Source organism: Podarcis tiliguerta, assembly GCF_965153285.1.
Source record: "Podarcis tiliguerta genome assembly, chromosome: 6".
NCBI classification, from domain to species: Eukaryota; Metazoa; Chordata; class Lepidosauria; order Squamata; family Lacertidae; genus Podarcis; species Podarcis tiliguerta.
Genome location: NC_139539.1, coordinates 53,421,010 through 53,441,298, shown reverse-complemented (window position 1 = coordinate 53,441,298; position 20,289 = coordinate 53,421,010). Strand labels below are relative to the sequence as shown.

General features: G+C 40.6%; 1 protein-coding gene across 5 annotated transcripts in view; it reads left to right on the top strand.

Annotated features, from left to right (window-relative positions):
* BEND5 (BEN domain containing 5) overlaps positions 1 to 20,289 on the top strand; it is a 706,924-nt gene that overhangs the window by 414,770 nt on the left and 271,865 nt on the right. For 4 of the 5 annotated variants that reach the window (XM_083447875.1, XM_083447873.1, XM_083447872.1 and 1 more), the window contains 2 exons: positions 209 to 422; positions 6,895 to 7,085. The exons of the other annotated variant lie outside the window; for it this stretch is intronic. In XM_083447875.1, the coding sequence (XP_083304001.1) occupies positions 209 to 422; positions 6,895 to 7,052 (372 nt within the window). In that variant the 3' untranslated portion in view covers positions 7,053 to 7,085. Of the gene's footprint in view, positions 1 to 208; positions 423 to 6,894; positions 7,086 to 20,289 lie in introns of those variants that run through there. 5 annotated transcript variants of the gene reach the window in all.

Here is a 20,289-nt window from a genome sequence, read left to right as displayed (position 1 = left end):
CTGTAGAACAACTTGCTTTCAATTTACATGAATGTACATAGAACTCAGTTTCAAGTTAATTCTAACATTTCATACCTTAAGATATTGCAGGAATATTATTTTTTAAGATCAGTGGCTGGTTCTTATGAAATATTAAACAAATCACTACTAATCTGGATGCTCTTTGCTTTTTGAAAACTGACTGCATTTCCCTCCCTTTACACTTCAGGTCCATCTTGGCAGCGGCATCTGGGTAGATGAGGAGAAATGGCACCAACTGCAAGTAACGCAAGGGGATTCAAAGTATACAAAAAACTTAGCGGTTATGATCTGGGGAACAGATGTTCTTAAGAACAGAAGCGTCACAGGAGTCGCCACCAAAAAAAAGAAAGACGCCGTTCCCAAACCTCCTCTGTCCCCTCACAAATTAAGCATTGTCAGAGGTACGTGACTTGGAGCATGCAATACTGCTGTGATGAAATGGGAGAATCTTTCTTCCTCTTTTTTTTAAAAAAAATATTATTCAAATATGCAGCACAATTCCACATTCCAGTTACACTGTTGTGGGCAGGAGAGATATGCTATTGCTACAACAACAGAAAAGCCCATATATCCTATGCAGAAGAGGTGGGAAACACATAACCAGTTTTTTCTTTAATGGTGGGAAAGCAACAGATGTGCCCCTAGCATACATTGAAAACTGACCATCGCTATCCCTACTCACACATGGAGAGAGTCAGTGAACTCACAATGCCAGGGTCGTACCCCAACACACAACATTAGAGCGCCTCACTCCACCAGCCCCATTGGCATAGCCATCAATGACCACAATACTGCAAGTCCCCAGGTATCTCTCCTGGCAGGGGTTTGACTTGAGTTACTCTCTTCACAACCACCATTTGGAGCACCACACACAGAAGAAAAGGAGAGTCCAGATAATGCTGCCCCCATCCACCATACGCAGCCATAGATACCAGGAGCATAAGGAATGGAGGAGGAGCCATAGCTGGGTGGAACAGCTCACATTTTACATGGCAGGAGTGCCAGTTTAAAATTCAGGGTACAACCTCACACTAGGAAAGATGGGAAGCCCCCCTCCTCCCACTTGACACACCTTAGCAAATCAGGAGGAGCACTGCATGAAGCAATAGCCTGGCTGCTGCATGGGCCAACCAGACCATTTGGCCCACCCTTTCCCCTAGCACCCCATGTGACCAGTCACCTTCCTTGCTAATTTGCCTGATAGTCCAGCGCTGCTGACTAGAATCTCAGTAGGCCTCTGCCTCTCTCTTTTCCTTCTTCCTTGCCAAATGACTGCCTACTACACACTGTCACCGTCGAACTTGTGCAACCTGATAGGCCTGCCCACTCATGAGTGAACAACCATTGAAAGCACCACTTCAAGCTTCCTTCCTTCCCCTCTCAGAGTCCCATCCTGAGGCCAGAGCTTACTTGAGTACGACCCTACAAACAGCAACAAAACAAAAAAAAAACTTGTTGCAGAATAATTGCCTTTATTCAACTCAGTGCATCTGGGATAGAGTGGACCCTGAAAGAGAAAAACACTTTTCTGGGATGGCCAAAGCAGGTTCTTTATGATGGTTGCTCAATAGACAGAAGAGCAGGTTCTCCTTGTGGCACCAGCTGCATCCTAGGGACACCTTCATCTCTTTTGTGTCTGTGATGAATCTTCCAAGGATGTATGCACATGCTTGGAACAAGTAGGATGCTATGAGCAAAAGCTGGAAATCTCCTAGTCTCTACTGCTTGTCATGTGTTGGACCTTTCTCATGGTCTGCGCAGAATGAGGTTTCAAGTGGATCCTGTATCTGTTAAGAGAAGGGAGTCACTGACAGGGAACAATGAGTAATAGTCAGCAGCCCATAGCCACTGAAGCTGGAGCAGGTGTTTTGGGGTGAGTGAGAAGACAGGGTCTGGTGACGTCTGTATGTTGTCCTACATGCCCAGTCATAGAATACTTGAATTTGTAGAGTTGGAAGGGACCCTGAGGGTTATCTAGTTAAACCCCCATGTGATGCAGGAATCTAAATCATACATGACAGATGGCTATTCAACCTCTGCTTAAAAACCTTCAAGGACGGAAAGTCCATCACCTTTCATTGGAGTCTGTTCCACTGTGGGACAGCTCTTACTGTCAGAAAGTTCTTTCTGATGTTTAGTCGGAATCTCCTTTCTTGTAACATGAAGTTATTGGTTTGAGTCCTCTGGAGCAGGAAAAAAGAAGCTTGCTCCATCTGCCATGTGACACCTGTTCAGATATTTGAAGATGGATACCATGTCTCCTCTTTAGCAGGCTGCTCCCCCTGTGTTGGGTTAATATGCTAGTGGTAGTGTGCTGTGATTGGGTGCTGAGTTACATTGTGTCATATGGCCTGTCATATGACAACAAAAGGGATGCGGGTGGCACTGTGGTCTAAACCACTGAGCCTCTTGGGCTTGCTGTGCAGAAAGTTGGCAGTTCGAATCTCTGTGATGGGGTGAGTTCCCGTTGCTCTGTTCCAGCTCTTGTTAACCTAGCAGTTCGAAAGCACGCCAGTGCAAGTACCACTGCGGCGGGAAGACAAACGGTGTTTCCATGCGCTCTGGCACTCGTCACTGTCCTCCGTGCGCCAGTAGCTGTTTAGTCATGCTGTCTGTGGACAAACGCTGGCTCCCTCGGCCTGAAAGTGAGATGAGCGCCACAACCCCATAGTCGCCTTTGACTGGACTTAACCGTCCAGGGTCCTTTATCTTCATGGACTATTTTTCGTTTCCCACCCCTTGCCATCTAAGTCAGTGGGAGGAAAATTGCATCATGGCTGGGCATGATATAATGTTCAGCTGTTGATGGGGCCATGTCTGTAGTCTGGAGAATTGCAGGTCATAGTGTCTCCTGCCTGTAGCTCTGCCCTGTTTTAGCCATTCTGTTGCTGTACTTGATATTTTCACTAGGGTGTCTGTCATGGTAGTGATGTGTTCTACTAGCACTTGTACCATATTCTCTGGCCCTCAACCAGTGGATCTTGAGGACACCTTTAATCAATCATTGCACTGATACTTTGTTAATATATTCTCTCACACACAAAAAAGAGTATAGCTGCATACATACAAAAATATATGTCGATATAAAGCCTTCCACTTCTCTAATCTCCAAATTTTCATTCAAAATGCAGACAGAGGATCTGCAATCCATTTTAAAGAGGAAAATAGACACCTTAAGGCAGTTTGATAAGTAGAAAGGCATTGCCATACTTAATCTGGCATTTGAATGAAAATCCCTGCTTCTGAAAATAAAACTAATATGAAATTTTGTTTGACAGCACCTTTAGAAATGGTAAAAGAGTATGCATGTCTGACTATCTTTTTCAATCAAGGAACTATGTTTCAAAGCTTCTTCAAAATTGGTTGCAATCCAGAGAAAAATAAACCCAGTTAAAAATGCATTGAAATAGATGCAACTTAAGTACTTAATTAATGTTCTTAATTGTACAATTAATATGCTTAATTGTACAATCCTATGTATGCTTACTCAGAAGCAAATCCTATTGTATTCAGTGAAGTTTACTCCTTAAAACGCATGCCTAGGATTGAATATGTAGGCTCTAATCTCAATGGGATTTAGGTGTACCTTGTATATTCTGACCTGCATACTTTATATTAGGGATAGGAAACCTGTCACCCTCCAGTTGTTGCTGGACTACAGCTCCCATCATCTCTGACCATTGATCGTGCTGCCTGGGCCTATCATGGAAATTGAACTCTGGCAACATTTGGAGGGCATCTCTACTAAATGTATTCAGATTTCTCCTTGGCTGTGCCAAATTGACTTTTTATGTCAGCCTTGTTCCCACGTACCATGTCTTGATGTGTATCCATGTATAGCACAATCACTTCTTTATATCACTGAAAGGGAATACATAATCACAAGGAACCCTCAAACATTCTTTTCACATCGCCTAAGTCTGGTACTATCTAAATGATGCATAAGGCTATAAATATCAGTTCTCCGTAGCTTAAGAAAACAAGTGGATTCACTAAGTATTATGCACATCCAATTCAATGCATAGTGCAAGAGAGGGTAAGCCCCACTTCATCTGTTAACCAGGGACACAGATATATGTGCATGGCAACTCCTTGTAGCACTTGAAGAAACCACAGGGACAAGGCTGGTCCTCACACCAGCACTGCAAGACTGTCAGCCAGTTTATCATTGGCATGGAAACCAATGATGCTACTGGAGCAGCTCTTATGAATAGGAAGTTAACTTGGAGTGGTGCAGAAACTGCTTTCAATCAAGGAAAGAAAAAAATTGAGATGCTCCAAGTGCTACTGAGAAGGAGCAGAAATGAGCATGGAGAAGGGCTGTAGCTCAGTGGGATAGCAAATGCTTTGAATGCAGGTTGAAGAGCCCAGGTTGACTCTCTGCTATCTCAGGGTAGGGCTGGAAAAGACACCTGTCTGACTGGCAGCAGCTCAGCAGTGTTCACTGTGAAGAGTACTGAGCTATATGAACCCACTCTCTCACTTGGTAGACTATAAGACATCTTCCTGTGCTGCTAGAGATAATCCTGTGGAGCCCAATAGCTAGGAGCTCTTTCCTTTCTCCCAAAATATTTTTAGTTATGGGGCGGCATCAGGCTTAGTTAATCAGCTGTCTTGTGTTTCTGGGCTCTCGAGCCAATGTTCTGGGAATGAGTAAAATTAGTAGTGTTCAGGGAAGCTGACTTTGTGGCTCCTTAAATCCTAGTAACAGCTGAAGTCTGCAGAGTAAGCAGAGTTGTCGCTCAACATTCTGCAACAGTTTAACAACTCCATTCTAAACTTATGATCCTGCACAAGCTATTTTGTGTCTAGGAAATTTTAGTGAAATCAGTGGAACTTTCACACTCATCAGGGTTATGCCTGTAGGCAGTGATGCAACAATGCACTTAGACCAGATCTGTGTGCACATCAAGGTTTATTGTACTAGTTTTTCCCCCTCACTGGCAAGACTGTGAGATGGATTTTAACGTTGGGGTGATGGTTCATCTGGGAATCATGCTGGAAATAAAACAGCAACAGCCAGCATGGGTAGATTTCAATAATACACAGTAATAACTTGAATTTCCTTCTCTGTGTGTTTATGCCTTGTTTTTCAGTTCAAATATTCAGTGTTCTGGTACTGAAGAAGGGGTGGGAGGTAGTTTTCCTTGATCACAGTTCATCCGTCATTGTTTAAATTAGAACACCATTTTTAGCCACGGTTCTTCCCCCAGCTCTTTCAGACCTCATTTTAATGCATATTGGCAGCTACCCTTTTCAGCTTAGATTATAACTAGGATTTTAAATATATTTTTCATTGTCCAATAATTTTTGCATTTCAAGATGAGAGCTCATAAAATCCATGTTTGATGTGGTTTTTACTTTTATTCTCTGGTCCTAGAATAGCTTCCTTAAAATACATCTTTTTAAAAAATGGAGCAAAGCCTTAATGGGGCTAATATGTCTTGCTCTTTAGTAGTCCCTGTTGCGTAGTTTATTTTAAGGAAGTTATTAAAAAGTATGGTATGCAAACATTGTAAACCCTGTCACTGAAAAATAACCTTTTCTAAAACTTCTGAAAGGTGTCAGAGGAAACTGAAAAGGGTATAGAATATTTAATTGTCATAACTTTAATATGGTACATTAACAATGCTATAAAACTTGTTAATTAAGTGAATCTCTGTGGTTTTCTACCATATGAAGCAATAAATTGCTGGTGGGGAAAATACTAGGCAAAGCAGAAGTTGTTTAATCAGTTTGGAAGCCATTAAAGCAATAGTAAGGACCAGCAGGCACAATGGCTATATTTTTTGCCACTTTGCCACCATGGGTGTATGTGTGTTTAGAGAGAGAGTATATGGAGTTCTAAGAGTAGCAGGGCTCTCCCTCTTAAAGTTGTGCCTTTGTAACCAGGCTATTCACAGCCCATTTATTCCTTCCAAAATCTGGAACAAAGATTACAATGACTTTATAGTTTCTGGATTATATCCTCATCTCTTTCAGCCAGCTGCCTTCGACTATCCTTGGGCATTAAAGATGCAGCTCCATTGCTCCATTGCTTGGAAGTATCTCTTGACTACACCTTTCTTGTGTGCTCTTTTTCCAATAGAATATGTTGGCCAATGTAACCCTACTTCAAATAATGTTTTTAGAGCACCTCAAAAGTCCACCAGAGGAGGCTTCATAGTTCTTTGTCTGTCACAGAAGTATGCTGTTGCTGGAATAATGCATCACTTATATGTTCAGCATAGGTCAGCTTCCACTTCTTCAGACTACCAATGTTAGTGTGATTCAGGAAAACAAAATCTGAAAAAGTGGGAACATTTGTTGGAAATGACTAGGGAACCTGCTATCTGCAGCAGCAAAGGGAACATTGAGAAACATAGATTTTTCTCTGGAGTTTGTGACCATGGTTGTGTGATATAGTGGAAATGTTTAGCCTGGAAAACAAGACTTCAGAGCTAGAAAGTGTAAATATGTGCTAGATAATGGTCAAATAATGCTATATGCATTCCTTTTTGGTGTAATCCTAAACCTGTTTACTCAAAAGTGTTTTATGAAGAAGTGTGCATATAATTATAGCCTTTAATTTTAATGGAGTTAAATGTTGGGTTGTGATTAGTAGCCTATCATTCAAACTACAAATCAACCAGAAACATTTCACACTGCAGTATTAAAATGTAGCCGAAAGTATTATTGTACATTATTTTGTTCATGATCCAGAGATCTGCATGCACAAAACCATGTGCATAAGCCAAATTTTTTGAAGTCTGTCAACAAACTGCTGCCCTCTTGCTATCTCTTTCATGTGCCTGTTACCTTGCTCAGTCACATCGGCTGTGTTTTACATTTGTTGAGGCGTCATTCTTAATGCCTTTTTTTTTTCCATTTCAGAATGTTTGTATGACAGGATAGCACAAGAAACTGTGGACGAAACTGAAATTGCACAGAGACTCTCCAAAGTCAACAAGTACATTTGTGAAAAAATCATGGATATCAATAAATCATGTAAAAATGAAGAAAGGAGAGAAGCAAAATATAATTTGCAATAAATTTTGAATTTTTAATAAAGTATTAGTGTTTTACTCTGGTGGTGGTCTTGATTTCATGGTGTTGGGGTGATGGGCTAAAGTGACCTTTTGGTGTGGATTGTATTATGAAGTACTGGCTTATTTTTAAACAGTTTTGAGAAACTACTCATCTAAGTACTACAGCAAAATAGAATCAAATTCCCTGGTTTTTCAAGGAAAGTGACATGCTGACTGTGGTTCAGCCTGTGGCAGATCATTTTGCAAGTCCCAGACCTATATACTACATTGTCATTCTATTGCTCCGTGGAATAAAGATACTTCATTCACAAAGTACTTTTCAAACAGCTTTCTTTTTCATTGACTTGTTTCCTTTAATGAACTAAACATCTTCATGCTTTTTCATAATGTTTTATTGGAATGCAAGCCTTTTAGAGTAGATACCATTAAAGTCAGTATGATTGTTCCAGAGCACGTATGATCTAGATTGTGCCCAAAATTGATTTGTTCAGTTTAAAAGAGGGGAAAACTATATTTTATCTGCAAAATGTTGTATTTGAACTGTGGTTCCTGTTTAGTACGTATGTTGCAGTTATTCTTGGAGGCCATGTAGTCTAATGGCTTCGTGTTTTTTCAGAGAACAGCTGCTGAATTACAAGAAAACTAAAGTAATAGTGTTTTCAATAAACTATAGGGCTCATAGATGGTATATGGATAATTAGTTGATCAAAAAAGTTAAAGTCTTTAAATAAAGGTAAAGGGACCCCTGACCGTAAGGTCCAGTCGTGGACAACTCGGGTTGCGGCACTCATCTCGCTTTATTGGCTGAGGGAGCCAGCGTACATGTGGCCAGCATGACTAAGCTGCTTCTGGCGAACCAGAGCAGCGCACGGAAGCACCGTTTACTTTCCCACCAGAGCGGTACCTATTTATCTACTTGCACTTTGACGTGCTTTCGAGCTGCTAGGTTAGCAGGAACTGGGACTGAACGATGGGAGCTCACCCCGTCGCGGGGATTCGAACTGCCAACCTTCTGATCGGCAAGCCCTAGGCTCTGTGGTTTAACCCACAGCGCCACCCACATCCCTAAGTCTTTAAATACCTCGTCCTTATTTTCCAGTCAGCAGGGTCATGGGGAGCACATCAGAAATATGCAAAGGACAAACCATCTCAAAGTGCCAACATTCTGACACGCTTTTTCCATACAAAAAGTAGCAATCACATACCGTCAGCCCTTGTGTTTAAAACTAAACCCCTAGCACAGTTATTATAGTTTAGTTTAAAAGTAAACCTCTAGCACAGTTATTATATGGGGCTCAGATTTGTACAGGCACTTGCCTTGTATCTACAGAAGCTGTTCAATCTAAGTTCCTAAGGCAATTTCCCCCCTCTTCCATCCTGTGTTCCAAATGCTTCATTGTGCTTAGAGGCTAATCTCCCCTCTGTTGAATTACAGATTTTGTGTAGGACGTTTAATTATTGGCTTCACCTAAATTTAAACCCCACTGGTATACTATCCTTAGTATTGCAAGATTGTCATGAGAGCGCTTGGACTAAAATTGTCAACCAAAAGCTTTACTTTTCTGGTTTATCACAACAGTTATTAACTGTTAATTAAACAGTCCCTATATGATATCGAATGACAGAATAATTTGGCTACAATAAGGACATTTTGTCCATAGTATGATTATTTTCCACTTAGTCATTTTGACACTTTGGCACCCTATTTGCAAAATGTAACAATTGCAAAATACAGTTACGCTTTCACTTTCGTAAGATTGAATATACTGCCTTCAGCTGTACTTGAGCGTCTGTTTTAAAAAATTCCACTGGAAAAATGGTTCTATCCATGTGGAGATGGCAGTATTGAATCAGTGGCTCATGTCTTCTGGCTTGCACTCTTTATAAAGATTTGAGGAGTGAGGTTACTACCCCTGTATTATTGTCCATGCTGGGTCACTCAACCATTGCTACTGTGTCCTTTCTTTTAGCAGATCAAGATGATCAGATGACAGCAAAAACTGCAAGGTTTTTAGCGGAGGCAATTACAATAAGATCTATTATTTTATTATTGATGTAAACCTCCAAAATGTATTTTGTATAGTTAAGTTTTTACCTCTATCTTCAGTACATTTTATTTTATTTTATTGCTATGGCTAGTGGCTGATGCAAATAAAGATTCTTCTGATTCTGATTCTAATGTAGTGTAATAGAAAAAGCTAAGATGTGGTACTATTAGTCTCTATAAATCAACTATGGAACTATAAGCGATGGAAACACTGGCTTTCTCATTAGAGCTTTAGAAAAGTGAAGGAGTGTGTGTTGGTCCTATTTGTCATTGATGAAAGCATCATTTTTGTAACATCTGTGTCTTATTTTATAAAGCAACTATTGACAATACAACCCTATGCATATCGACTGAAAAGTGAGTCCTGTCAACTTTGGTAAGACAGTCATAGTTAAGTGTGCATAAGAACAGGATTTCCAGAGGAGGACATACTCATTCTAAATTTGTAAAACTAGGCAATTCAAATTATTTTATAACTAACATATAGATCACTTTTCTTTATTGTGTATATTTTACAAAGAAGGTTTGAGTAAGCATCTTTCTTTTCTTCTCATCTATTGTACTTCCAAGTTGTGTGCACTCTGCATTTTTAAAGATTATCTTTGGGGAAGGTGTGCATTTTCATAATAGTGTAAACAAAACTACATGATTGGGATGGAATAATTTGATGGGCAGAGAGAGAAGCAAACAAATCCCTTTAATGAGGGCACTGGACTATACTCGTATATAATCTGCATTTAATCTATTCGAAAAACAATCCAAGCTCTGATAATTTTTTTTATTTAAAAATGTGTTGAAAATACAAGTTGAATCTATTGCAAGGAAGATGAGTGAGTTGCTTTGCCTTTCCTTTCTGTGTTAGCAGAGGCGTCATCAGAAGCAAATAAATCCACAACTGGACTTAACCCGTTGGGTTACATTAATAGCCTATGGCAACTATCTTAAGTACACTTACTATAGTATAAGCCCTGTAAGCAGAGCTTCTTGTGAATAGCCTTCCATAGGATTGTATATACTTTTTCTATATACTAGGGACTGAAAATTTGTGGGTCAGCAGATTAAACCACAGTTTCCTGGAACGACTAGAACAGAAAACCACAGTAGAACTGCTGAAGTCCATGCAACTGGAGCGCGCAGGCACCACACTAATTTGTGGCTTAGTACACCACTCATAATTCATGGTTTAACTAGTGTGTTGTTGTCTGTGAATGTATTTACCTTCTTGATTTCTGCTGCCTGCAACAGTTCAAACAATACAAAGAGTGGTTTTGAGGGTTAACACTGCAGCTGTATGCAAGTTTGTCTACTTCCAGGAAATTGTTTGCATTGTTGAGCACCTTAAAAATTCTGAGAAATGGCCTGCCCTGGACAGGGTTGCACTTCCCCGAAGGAGCAGGCGCACAGTTTGGGGGTGCTCTGGATCTAGTGCCATAATTAGAGGCCCCAGTAGCCTCGATAGCTAGGAGCACCTTTTTTCAGCTTTGGTTTGTATGACAGTTGCAGCCACTTCTGGACTAGAATAGCTTGGTCACAGTGGTCTAGGAACTGGTCACTAGATTGGATTGGGCACCTGCTACAGATTCATGTGAGCCAACCCAAACAAGTAATGTTTACCTATAATTTCTAACAACTGCCGGTTTTATATTTTGATAGATTTTTCAGTTAACTAGGTTTTGATGTTCAGTTCATCAACATTTTTGATACAATGAATGAATCTTTTTATATTCTATGTAAGGAGCTTAGACCTTATGAATGATTAAGCAGTATATAAATCTTATTAAATAAGTAAAACAAGCCATTTTTGTGAAAGACGTTTAAAAACGTATTTTAGATTAATGTGTAAAAGTTTAGACATGTTGAGATACACATCCCTGCTCTTCCTGTCCCCACCCTCCACCCTGCATCCTTATTTCTAGATGATCAGAGCATGTGGAAGAATAGAAAGTGTGCAATGGAAGAGGATTTCTGATATGTCTTTGTTCACAGTTGCTGCCATTCCGGTTCCAACAGGCAGCGTACCCACTGGAGAATGCTTTCTGTCAACTAGATGGCGTAATCAGGTTCTTTTTTTAAAAAAATTGCATATTTGGGCAACTGATAGCTGACAGTCTGGGTGCTTGACTTTGGAGCTGGCATTTACTATTAAATAAAAACCCTGTGAAGTTTTGTCCAGATTGAAGTTGGGCCGTCTTCAAGGTTCTATTACAATAAATTTTCCATATTGTATTTACTTTCTGGACCTGGTTGTTCCTACTATATGCCTCATGTGCTTTAAAACCGTTGCATATAGCATCTGTGCATGGATGGTGAAATGTACAAAGAAGTTTTCTTAATAGGCTTGGTCAGGATTCATCGGTATCTTTCTCAGTTATTACAGGCAAATGTTTTAGCTGAATGTAGGGAAGTTAGGATAATAATGTATTTTGATACTGATTTTCTAAAAGTTGCTATATGTTGGAAGTTCCTTGCTAGAAGGCTGGTCTGGGTTCACTGGATTTCTTCAAAATGTTCAAGCTTTTCTGAAGTTTATATAAGCCTATTAAAATTGCTGTGCTGCATTTTGCTTCAGCACTTGGAATAAAAGTACAGTTGTGTCTTGCTTAGTCACCTACATCTTATCTCTTTAAAAGGAAAGCAAATGTTTTAACCAAGCTTTCTGAATGCATAGAATTACCTTAATCATCTTTGCCACAATTCTGTAAGTTCAATGGGAAAATAATGCTTTGATTGGTGGTGGCATGAAGTGATTTTTAGCAGACCAGGAGCATTGAATGTGGGCTTCTCATGTCCCAAATATTAGACAACACCCGTTCTTCAAAAGCTTGACTAGTTCCAGCTCAATTTCATATATTTACTTTAAAGATTTATATGCCACCACTTTAGGGTGTTACCTTCCCGAGATAACTTGGGATTACAATGCTGCAAATGTGTGATTTACAATCAGGGAATGGGCCTGTGGAATCCCACATCCCAGTGGCAAATAACCTGTTCTGTTTAGGCTGGGAATCATGGGCATAGGCAAGTGCTGAGTTGATTTTTCAAAATGCAAGTCCAGATCTGTTAATATGTAAGGAAAGAGATATTGCTGGATATCAGTGGGGTACTAGATGTCAGATATGCTGGATATCATTGGGGTCTCTTTATTTCCCCTGAATGTGAGGAGCATAATAGTTGCAGAAGAGTTGTTGAGCCTGATATTTTAAACATTGTTGCTATAATTCGTGATATCCATGGCCTGGTTCAAAATAAAGTACTTCTGGCACACGTGGTTTTTTCCTGGTGGTGGGTGGTGGTGATATAGGAAATCGCAAAAAGGGCTTCTTTAGACTATGATGTTGCTGGTATATTTGGTGGATTTCTGGCATGGGGTTTGACATCTTCACTTTCACACCATGGACATTAATCATTATAACATTTAATTTCCATTTGGTGTCTTCGTTTTTCTCCCATTCGGGTGTCCATTTAAAAGAAAGAGGAATTGTGAAAGAACTAGAGAGAAATACAGCCTAACAATGAGTTTTTCCGTAAACAATGATGCTAATATATACTTTGCCATTGGAGCTATTCAGGGTTGTATCTTGGTCCTATTTGTAGTATGTTGTTCCTCATGCTTCTATACAGGGATAAGCCACTTATGACCCCTGGTCATAACCGCATTGGATTCCTGGTACACCTTTCAGAACAGTGCAATTGCTCTTTAGAGTGTCAGCTTGCATATTTTTTAATACTGTAGTCCATGAGAAGTCCATAATCAAAACACTCCTGGAAGTAATGTGCGTAGGCAGGCATTAGGATCCCATGTGTGTATTTGTGTGTGTGTACACACTCACGCAAAGTGGGAGCCACTTCCCAGTTGTTTCTTTACTCTCATGCCACTGAACTGACCTCATGTTGAGAGCTGTGTGAATTTCTTACCCATAACTAATATATGTTAAATAAGTATTTAAGAATTCATTAACTGTTGTTGTTTTTTTGGCAAAGATTCAGTGTTTACTTTCATTAAGAATGTAAGACACGGTGCACAACATCTTAGAAGCAAAGTAATTCTTAAAACTCAAACTGCATATATAATGGCACGCAAAATCATAGGATGTATGGATTTTGATGTGGGCATAACCACTTGCCCAAAACACCCTGGTAAATGAAATGCGTGGGTATCATTATTGCTATGAATTAAGAAGAAATGTCATGAAAAATGGTTTTACTTTGGCATGCCTCCGATTTTCATAGTCTTAAAGTGATAAAATCTTAACATCAATCACACATACTTTATTGATACCATTTTTTTCATCGTAATGGCACAGCGCAGTTTAAAGCAATAATTCAAAGAATGTAGAGGCAATAAAAATGTTATGAAGAGCAATTATTGCATACTTCATGCTCAGTAGCTAATTTTTAAATTTTACCATCTCAGATATTTCAAAAGACTCTTCTCCCCAGGCTTTCTAATAGGAAGAAAAATGACTTAGATTTTAAAATTGGAACAATTATTCAACAAGAAATTTTACATAGCTGGTCACTGACTTCTTTCCTTTGAGAAATGGATGTGCCGCTTGCATTGAATGAGAGTTTTCCTTCTACTTGATCAAATTCTACTTCCGCTTAACTCTGCAGAGGACACAATCCTACAGAGAGGCTGCTGCTATGGCAGCCTTTCGGTTAGTGTGTCACAGCAAAATTGTGGCAGTTCTTTCCACTCTTCAGTGAACTTCCACATAGATACTGCTACACATACCCAAATTTCCAGGAGCTGGAATTTGCTGTGTGGTGATACTTAGAGTGAGCAGGATGTACTCTTAGGCTACTTACATATGTAGGTCTGATCATTGCATAGATGGTGAGATGTGATGGAGGACTAGCGGCTTCTTACAGTTTTATTTATTGCATTTCTGTCTGGCCCTTCAATTATTTTTCCGTCGCAGTTTAGAAAAAAATGTAAAAACAAACATATAAAAACCTAAAAGCCACAGAAGTATAAAAAGGATAAAACAAAAGGATTAATGTAAATTTTTGTTTGACCAAGCTGCGGGAGGCAGTGGAAGACAGGAATGCCTGGTGTGCTTTGGTCCAGGGGTTCATGAAGAGTCGGACACGATTAAACGACTAAACAACAACAATGTAAATTTAAAGTTATTTGTAGGCTGTGGAAACACATCAGCGCCGCCACCACCTCTTTCTAGGAACCACTTCCTTCACATCAGAAGGTGGGGATACCCCAGGAAGCCCTCTATGGAAGATAGTCTCTAGTAGCTACCCAAGGAGGCAGATGTTTCATCAGTTACCTTAGTCCTAAGCTATAAAGGGCTTTAAAAATCAAAATGAGCATTTTTTTAATTAGATGTGGAAACAGACTGTAAGCCAGTGCAGTTGAAATAGCACCTTCCAGCAGTACCTCCACCTTGTCTAGATTTGAGTTTCAGTTTGTTCGTCTCCATGCAACTGGTAACCATGATGAAGCAGTGATTATAGCACTGTCACTGAAACAGAGTTGTGTTTGATCCACATATCAATAACACTTCTCCCTAAAGTTGCATGATCTCAAACAGCGGTTACATACAGATATTAAATAGCTTGGGGAATAAAAAAGAGCCCTGTAGCAAAAATTCTATAGCAAAAATGCTAGGGATTCTTAGCAGGTAAAAATGGAATTGCTGTTTCAGTGCTAGAACATGCTCTGAGCTCAGTCTTAACTATCCAAGAGTGTGAAGTTGTATGCCGCAGTGCAGTTGTGTCCTTTGTCTTTGTAATTTTAAAATGTCATTCTCACAGACTGGCTATGACTTAAATCTTTAGTTAGTTAAACTTCTATCAGAACTGTATTATTTATTGATTAATTCCTTTTTATATAAGAGTTTTACCCTGCTTTCTATTGTGTATGCCCTCTCAAGGCAGCCTAATATCAGCTGTCTGGTTTAATCCAATCTAGACTTAACTGCAGAGATGTGCTGGCTTGCGCTTTGCTCAAAGCTGAAACAAACTTTTGGGGCGTGGTCTGAGGGCACATGCTGGAATTACCTTGCTGAAGCTAAGCAGGTCTTTGCCTGGCCAATACCTGGATGGGAGACCGCATGGAAACCCTATGTATACTACCATGAGCTCTGTGATCTAAGAAAAGCAAGATGCAAATATACTAAAATAAGTAAGACTTCAAGCAGGTATCTGTTCCTCAGCACAGCACCTAGTTTATGCCCACCCTCTCCTTTCAAGCCAAGTGACTTTTAAGTTACAAAACAATAGCAACAAAAGGGTCCATGACTGCTGAAGCTGTTCTTTGACCTCAATGAAATGTTTTGCATGTTCGAACTGATTATGACTTGACAGTGTTGGTTGATTTCCTATCTCTGAGGAATTATGCTAATTGAGAAGGAGAATTCATTTTGGAATGATTTGCTAAAATTCTGAAGGAGAAAGTTGATCTAAATATGTAGATGGGGGAAAACCTAAACTTGTAATCCTTTTTCATTAAAAAAAGGGAAGAAAATGAAGTATTTCCTTAGAGATTACTGAATGATGTCAAAGAAAGATGCCTTCATCTTCTCTGTGATGATTGACTGTTAATTAATTTAGCAATTTAAAAACATGGTGAAACCACTGTCTCAGCTTGTTCCTATTTGTAAGGGCATCAGAAAATTAATTATGAATGTTGCTTTTTGAAATGTAATTAATGTCCCTTTGCTGGATGCCTGATTATTATTTTCCCTTTAATTTGTAATTTGTTGCCATCATCCATCTTCCCAAGTTGATTTTCTTCATTCTTCTTGCATTGGGTCACACAGCTGCTGTTGTAGAAAGCGGTTCTGGGTGATTCATCCCAAAACTGGGGATGTAGTAAGCCCTATTCATCCTGTCCAGTCCCACCACACTTCCCTTACAGCTCCACCCATCTCTTCTCTGTTCCATCCCAGACTTGTCACTGGAAGCCTTTCCTGTTAGTCATGCTATCTAAATTAAACTTCCATGTTCAGAGACATTGTCTTGGAATTCTAGATGCTCAGGACTGCATCAGTGGTATGTTGGTGACCTCATGCCTACCTCATAAGCTTGCCAGGTAAATTTGGCTGGCCTCTTTTGTACTGGAAACAAAATGTTGGCCTAGATGAAGACATGCTGCTTGATCAAGGCAACAACCTTGGAAGGTAAAAAATGGATCTAAGCACCAAACACAATTGCCCAAAGCAACAAAATGAATACAGAGCAGAAGTGGGATCTGAACTCCCAAACCTATGAGTTCAAAGCTGACATGAGGAACCTGTGGTCCTCCAGATGTGGTTAGACTCCAGTGTCCATCAACCCCAGCCAACTTGGCTAATGATCAGTGATGATGCGAGCTGTAGTCCATTGACTCCTGCAGGGCCACATATCCTCCCTCTGTCCTTTACGCCAACATTAAGCAATGCCCTGCTGTGCGTTGCTCCCTTCCCTGAGTCTCATTTGCAGAGATAAAAATAAATCCAAGGAGCCTCAACAAAGCAAAGCTACACATAATCTAATTATGAGTTGGGTGAAAGTAGTAATCTAATTCATTTGTTGTGATGACATTTTGTTAAAGGATTAGAGAAATTTAGGGAACTTAGATCTGCCAACAGCTATTAGCTATGAGGGCTAATAATTACCCCTCTCCCAAATGTTCTGGCGCACTTTACCTCTGAGCTGCAGTTGCCGAGGGTGGTGGGAAACAATGGGAAATGCTATCATGCTCATACCCTGCTTGTGAGCTGACAGAGGCACTTGGAGATGGAATGCTAGAACAGATGGAAGTTCGGACCGACTCAGCAAGGATCATATCAAATTCTTACAAAACAACTGCACCCAGTCTGTCCTCTGCCCCGCATGCACCAAAATAAAAACACTTTCTACAGTTCCCCCAATCACTCACTGGTGCAAATGCAAATAGCAACTTCACAGGGGTGATTATTGTCACAGACACCATAGGGAAGGAAATGGAAATGGTAACCGCCCCTTCTCCTAGTACTCTGGTCCTGAAAATTGCTAGCTTTCTCCCAGTAGGCAGCTATTTGTATTCCCCCCCCCCCTCACAAAATGTGTGTTAAGTGCAAAGACACACTTGAAGTTATGCTCAGTTAAATAATGAAGCTGCCTTAGAAGATCATGAGGCCACTGATGTGCCTCTTCACCATGCTGCAGTACTGCGGTTATAGGATTACATCCCTCAGCAGGGGATTTGAGGGCACTGTTTGCCCTGAATAACTTTTAAGGGTTTGGTTCTCTCTCTGCCAGTCACTTGCCAGCTAAGCAATTATTCCTGAAGCTAAAAAAGGTAAAGGATCTACTAGATAGCACCCACCATGCATGTCATATATGAGAGTTGGTGGCAGCGGGCATCTATCCTTATGGTAATGCAATCATAGTGCTGTTGAACCAAGGCCAGCTCCAGGTTTGCAGGGCTGCTTGGTCTGGCTCCTCCACCCTGCCAAGCTTCTCTTGTGTTCTTGCATCCTGCACAGCAGAAAGGAAGAGGAAGTGCAAGTGGCAGGAAGAGGGGACAGTGGCAAGCAAGCAGCACCAGCAATAGGGGTTTGAGAGCCAGTGTGGTATAGTGGTTAAGAGCGGTAGACTCGTAATCTGGTGAACCGGGTTCGCTTCCCCGCTCCTCCACATGCAGCTGCTGGGTGACCTTGGGCTAGTCATACTTCTTTGAAGTCTCTCAGCCCCACTCACCTCACAGAGTGTTTGTTGTGGGGGAGGAAGGGAAAGGAGAGCATTAGCCGCTTTGAGACACCTTCGGGTAGTGATAAAGCGGGATATCACATCCAAACGCTGCTTCTTCTTCTGCTCGGTGCCATTGGGCCTGAACTGGGCTGACTTGCCTTGCTTTTTTTTAGGGGGAGAAGCAGGTGACAACCTCAGATTATGAGACAGATTATGATGAGCATTGTTTTGACCTTGTATGGAAGAGAATAGTTCAAGGCAACTAAAATAGACATGATCATGGTCCTGTTGTGGCTGTTTGCCGAGATTACAAAACCTCTGCTCCTAACTTCCTCTGTGGCACAGCTGGCCAACCACCATAGCAGGAGGGCAAGAAGAAAAATGGTGGTCAGCAGCATTACCTTATAGTTATGGAAAGGCTGGTTTAATAGAAGCGCTTTCCCCCACAATAGGATGCTTATATCAATGTGCTTGTAAGGCCCAGTGCTGCAACCCTGGAGGCTGTTACAGGCCCATTTGGCCAGGGTTGGGCAACACTGGTTTTTCAAGAGAGATTAGAACAGCTTTGGATTCCTGCTGCCTCTTGCTGTGTTCTGAGCAAATACACCATATTCTCCCTCCATGTATCCTATGAGTGGATGTATGGCAGGTGCCAAAAAAACTAAGGCAGTAATCTTTATAAGCTGCTTAATGGACTTCCACAGCTTTTATCCAACTTGGCACTTGGATGCTGTCCCTCTTGCAGTGTACTGAACCACACACAAGAAACGATGGATTTTGACTTTAATAATCAAAACAAACTTAAATTGCATCAGGCCATTCCTATTTGCCTGGATTTGTTGTTCAAGTACCCACTTACCCTGAGTATACTCTTGGCATGTTTTCTGCAGGAACTCTACACACCTCAGACTGCATACCTAACATCTGCAAAACAAGCATCCATGCAAAAGCTTTTTAAAAAATGCTATAATGATGCCTTACGTGCTCTTTCACCCTCCCCCTCTTTTCCTTCTGCTATGGTGCTAATTTTATGTGCAGATTAAATTTCAATCTTGCTGTAATGGTTGTTAAGTTTAAGTAATAACTCAGGGAGAAATCTCCTAAGCAACATAGGTATCGAATAGGCAGCCAAGCAGAAATCACCATTGCTCTTCGCTTCCTGGCTATTTAACCTGGCATCTCTGTGGCAGATGGGATTAGCAAAGCTGGAACTCTCTGGCCTTGGCAATGCCTTTGGTTTATAACTTTTTCTCTGCTTACAGAATCCAGAGCCACTGCCCCCCCCCCTTCAGCAGGTGCTTCAGGGACCATCTCACCTAGGAAAGAAGGTTAGGCAAGTGAAGTAGAATGATTCCTTATGAGACAGGCTGGGGAAAGTTTCCTCTCTCCTTTATTTCTTACAGATATTTGCTAAACAAACTGCATACAGTCAACTCGCAACATGTGCACGTTTAGCTTGTGTGCGATCGCAGCATTATGCGCTTGGCAGCCGGCTGGCACGCAATCACGAAAAGGAAGTGCACACAAGGCAGAGAGCTCAAAAGCTTTTCATGCAGTGGGGAGACATAGCATGGAAAGAGCTTCTTAGTTCTCTTCTTGCTCAGTGGCTGCGTCTTTGGAATGTACTGGTAGCAGGGAGCTGGGGTGGCAAAAAATGTGTGCTGTAACCCTTTATTCAACAGAATGTTCAGGTGCTAACTATAAATATCTTCATTTAGAGTCAAAATATGTTCCTTTTTCAGTTTTTCCACTCTGATGTCCTATGTACTTTACTGTGAGACAATGTTACCGAATGCTTAGCACTTCAAATCCTATAAACACTGCAAGCACTATAAAAAATGAAGTAAAGCCATAAGCTGTAAAAGGTCAGCTGGATACCTTTTTTATTCATAACTTTTATTTTTAAATGAAAAAATAATTGTTGCTCTAAAATAAAGAATGCTTGCTGAAAGACAGGAACTGTTACGAAACAAAATAAAAATATTAAGAGTAAAAGCTGTGATAGTGGAGGTGTGTGTTTGTGGTTCTGTGTCTGTGTCTGTGTCTGTGTGTGTGTGTGTGCGTGTGCGTGTGCGTGTGTGTGTTTTGAAGGCATATCTCACCCAGGGCACTAGTTATCCTAGGGGAGGCCCTGTTCACAGTGCATGTCATAGAAGCCTTAAAGGACATACTGTACCAGAACTTTATTTTTCTCTCTTAAGCAAGAACAAAACAGTAACAATAACTCACATTCTCTCTGGATACAACTTAGTTCATTGCTAGCTGATGGCTAAACTAGTCCATATAGTGCATATGGTATATAAAAATGAATTACGATGGCATTCAGATACACTGTCTTGCTTAAAGAGTGCAGAACAATTATTTTGGCATAAAGAACAGTGTTTGGATGGAGTCGGGTTGCTCAGAGTCTTCCCTCTTATGCACATGCACGATATGCTATATATCAAGTCAGCCTTGAGAAAGTTATTTGAAAGACATGAATGTGAAATTTTAGGATGGTGACTGTTGAAATGGTTACATATA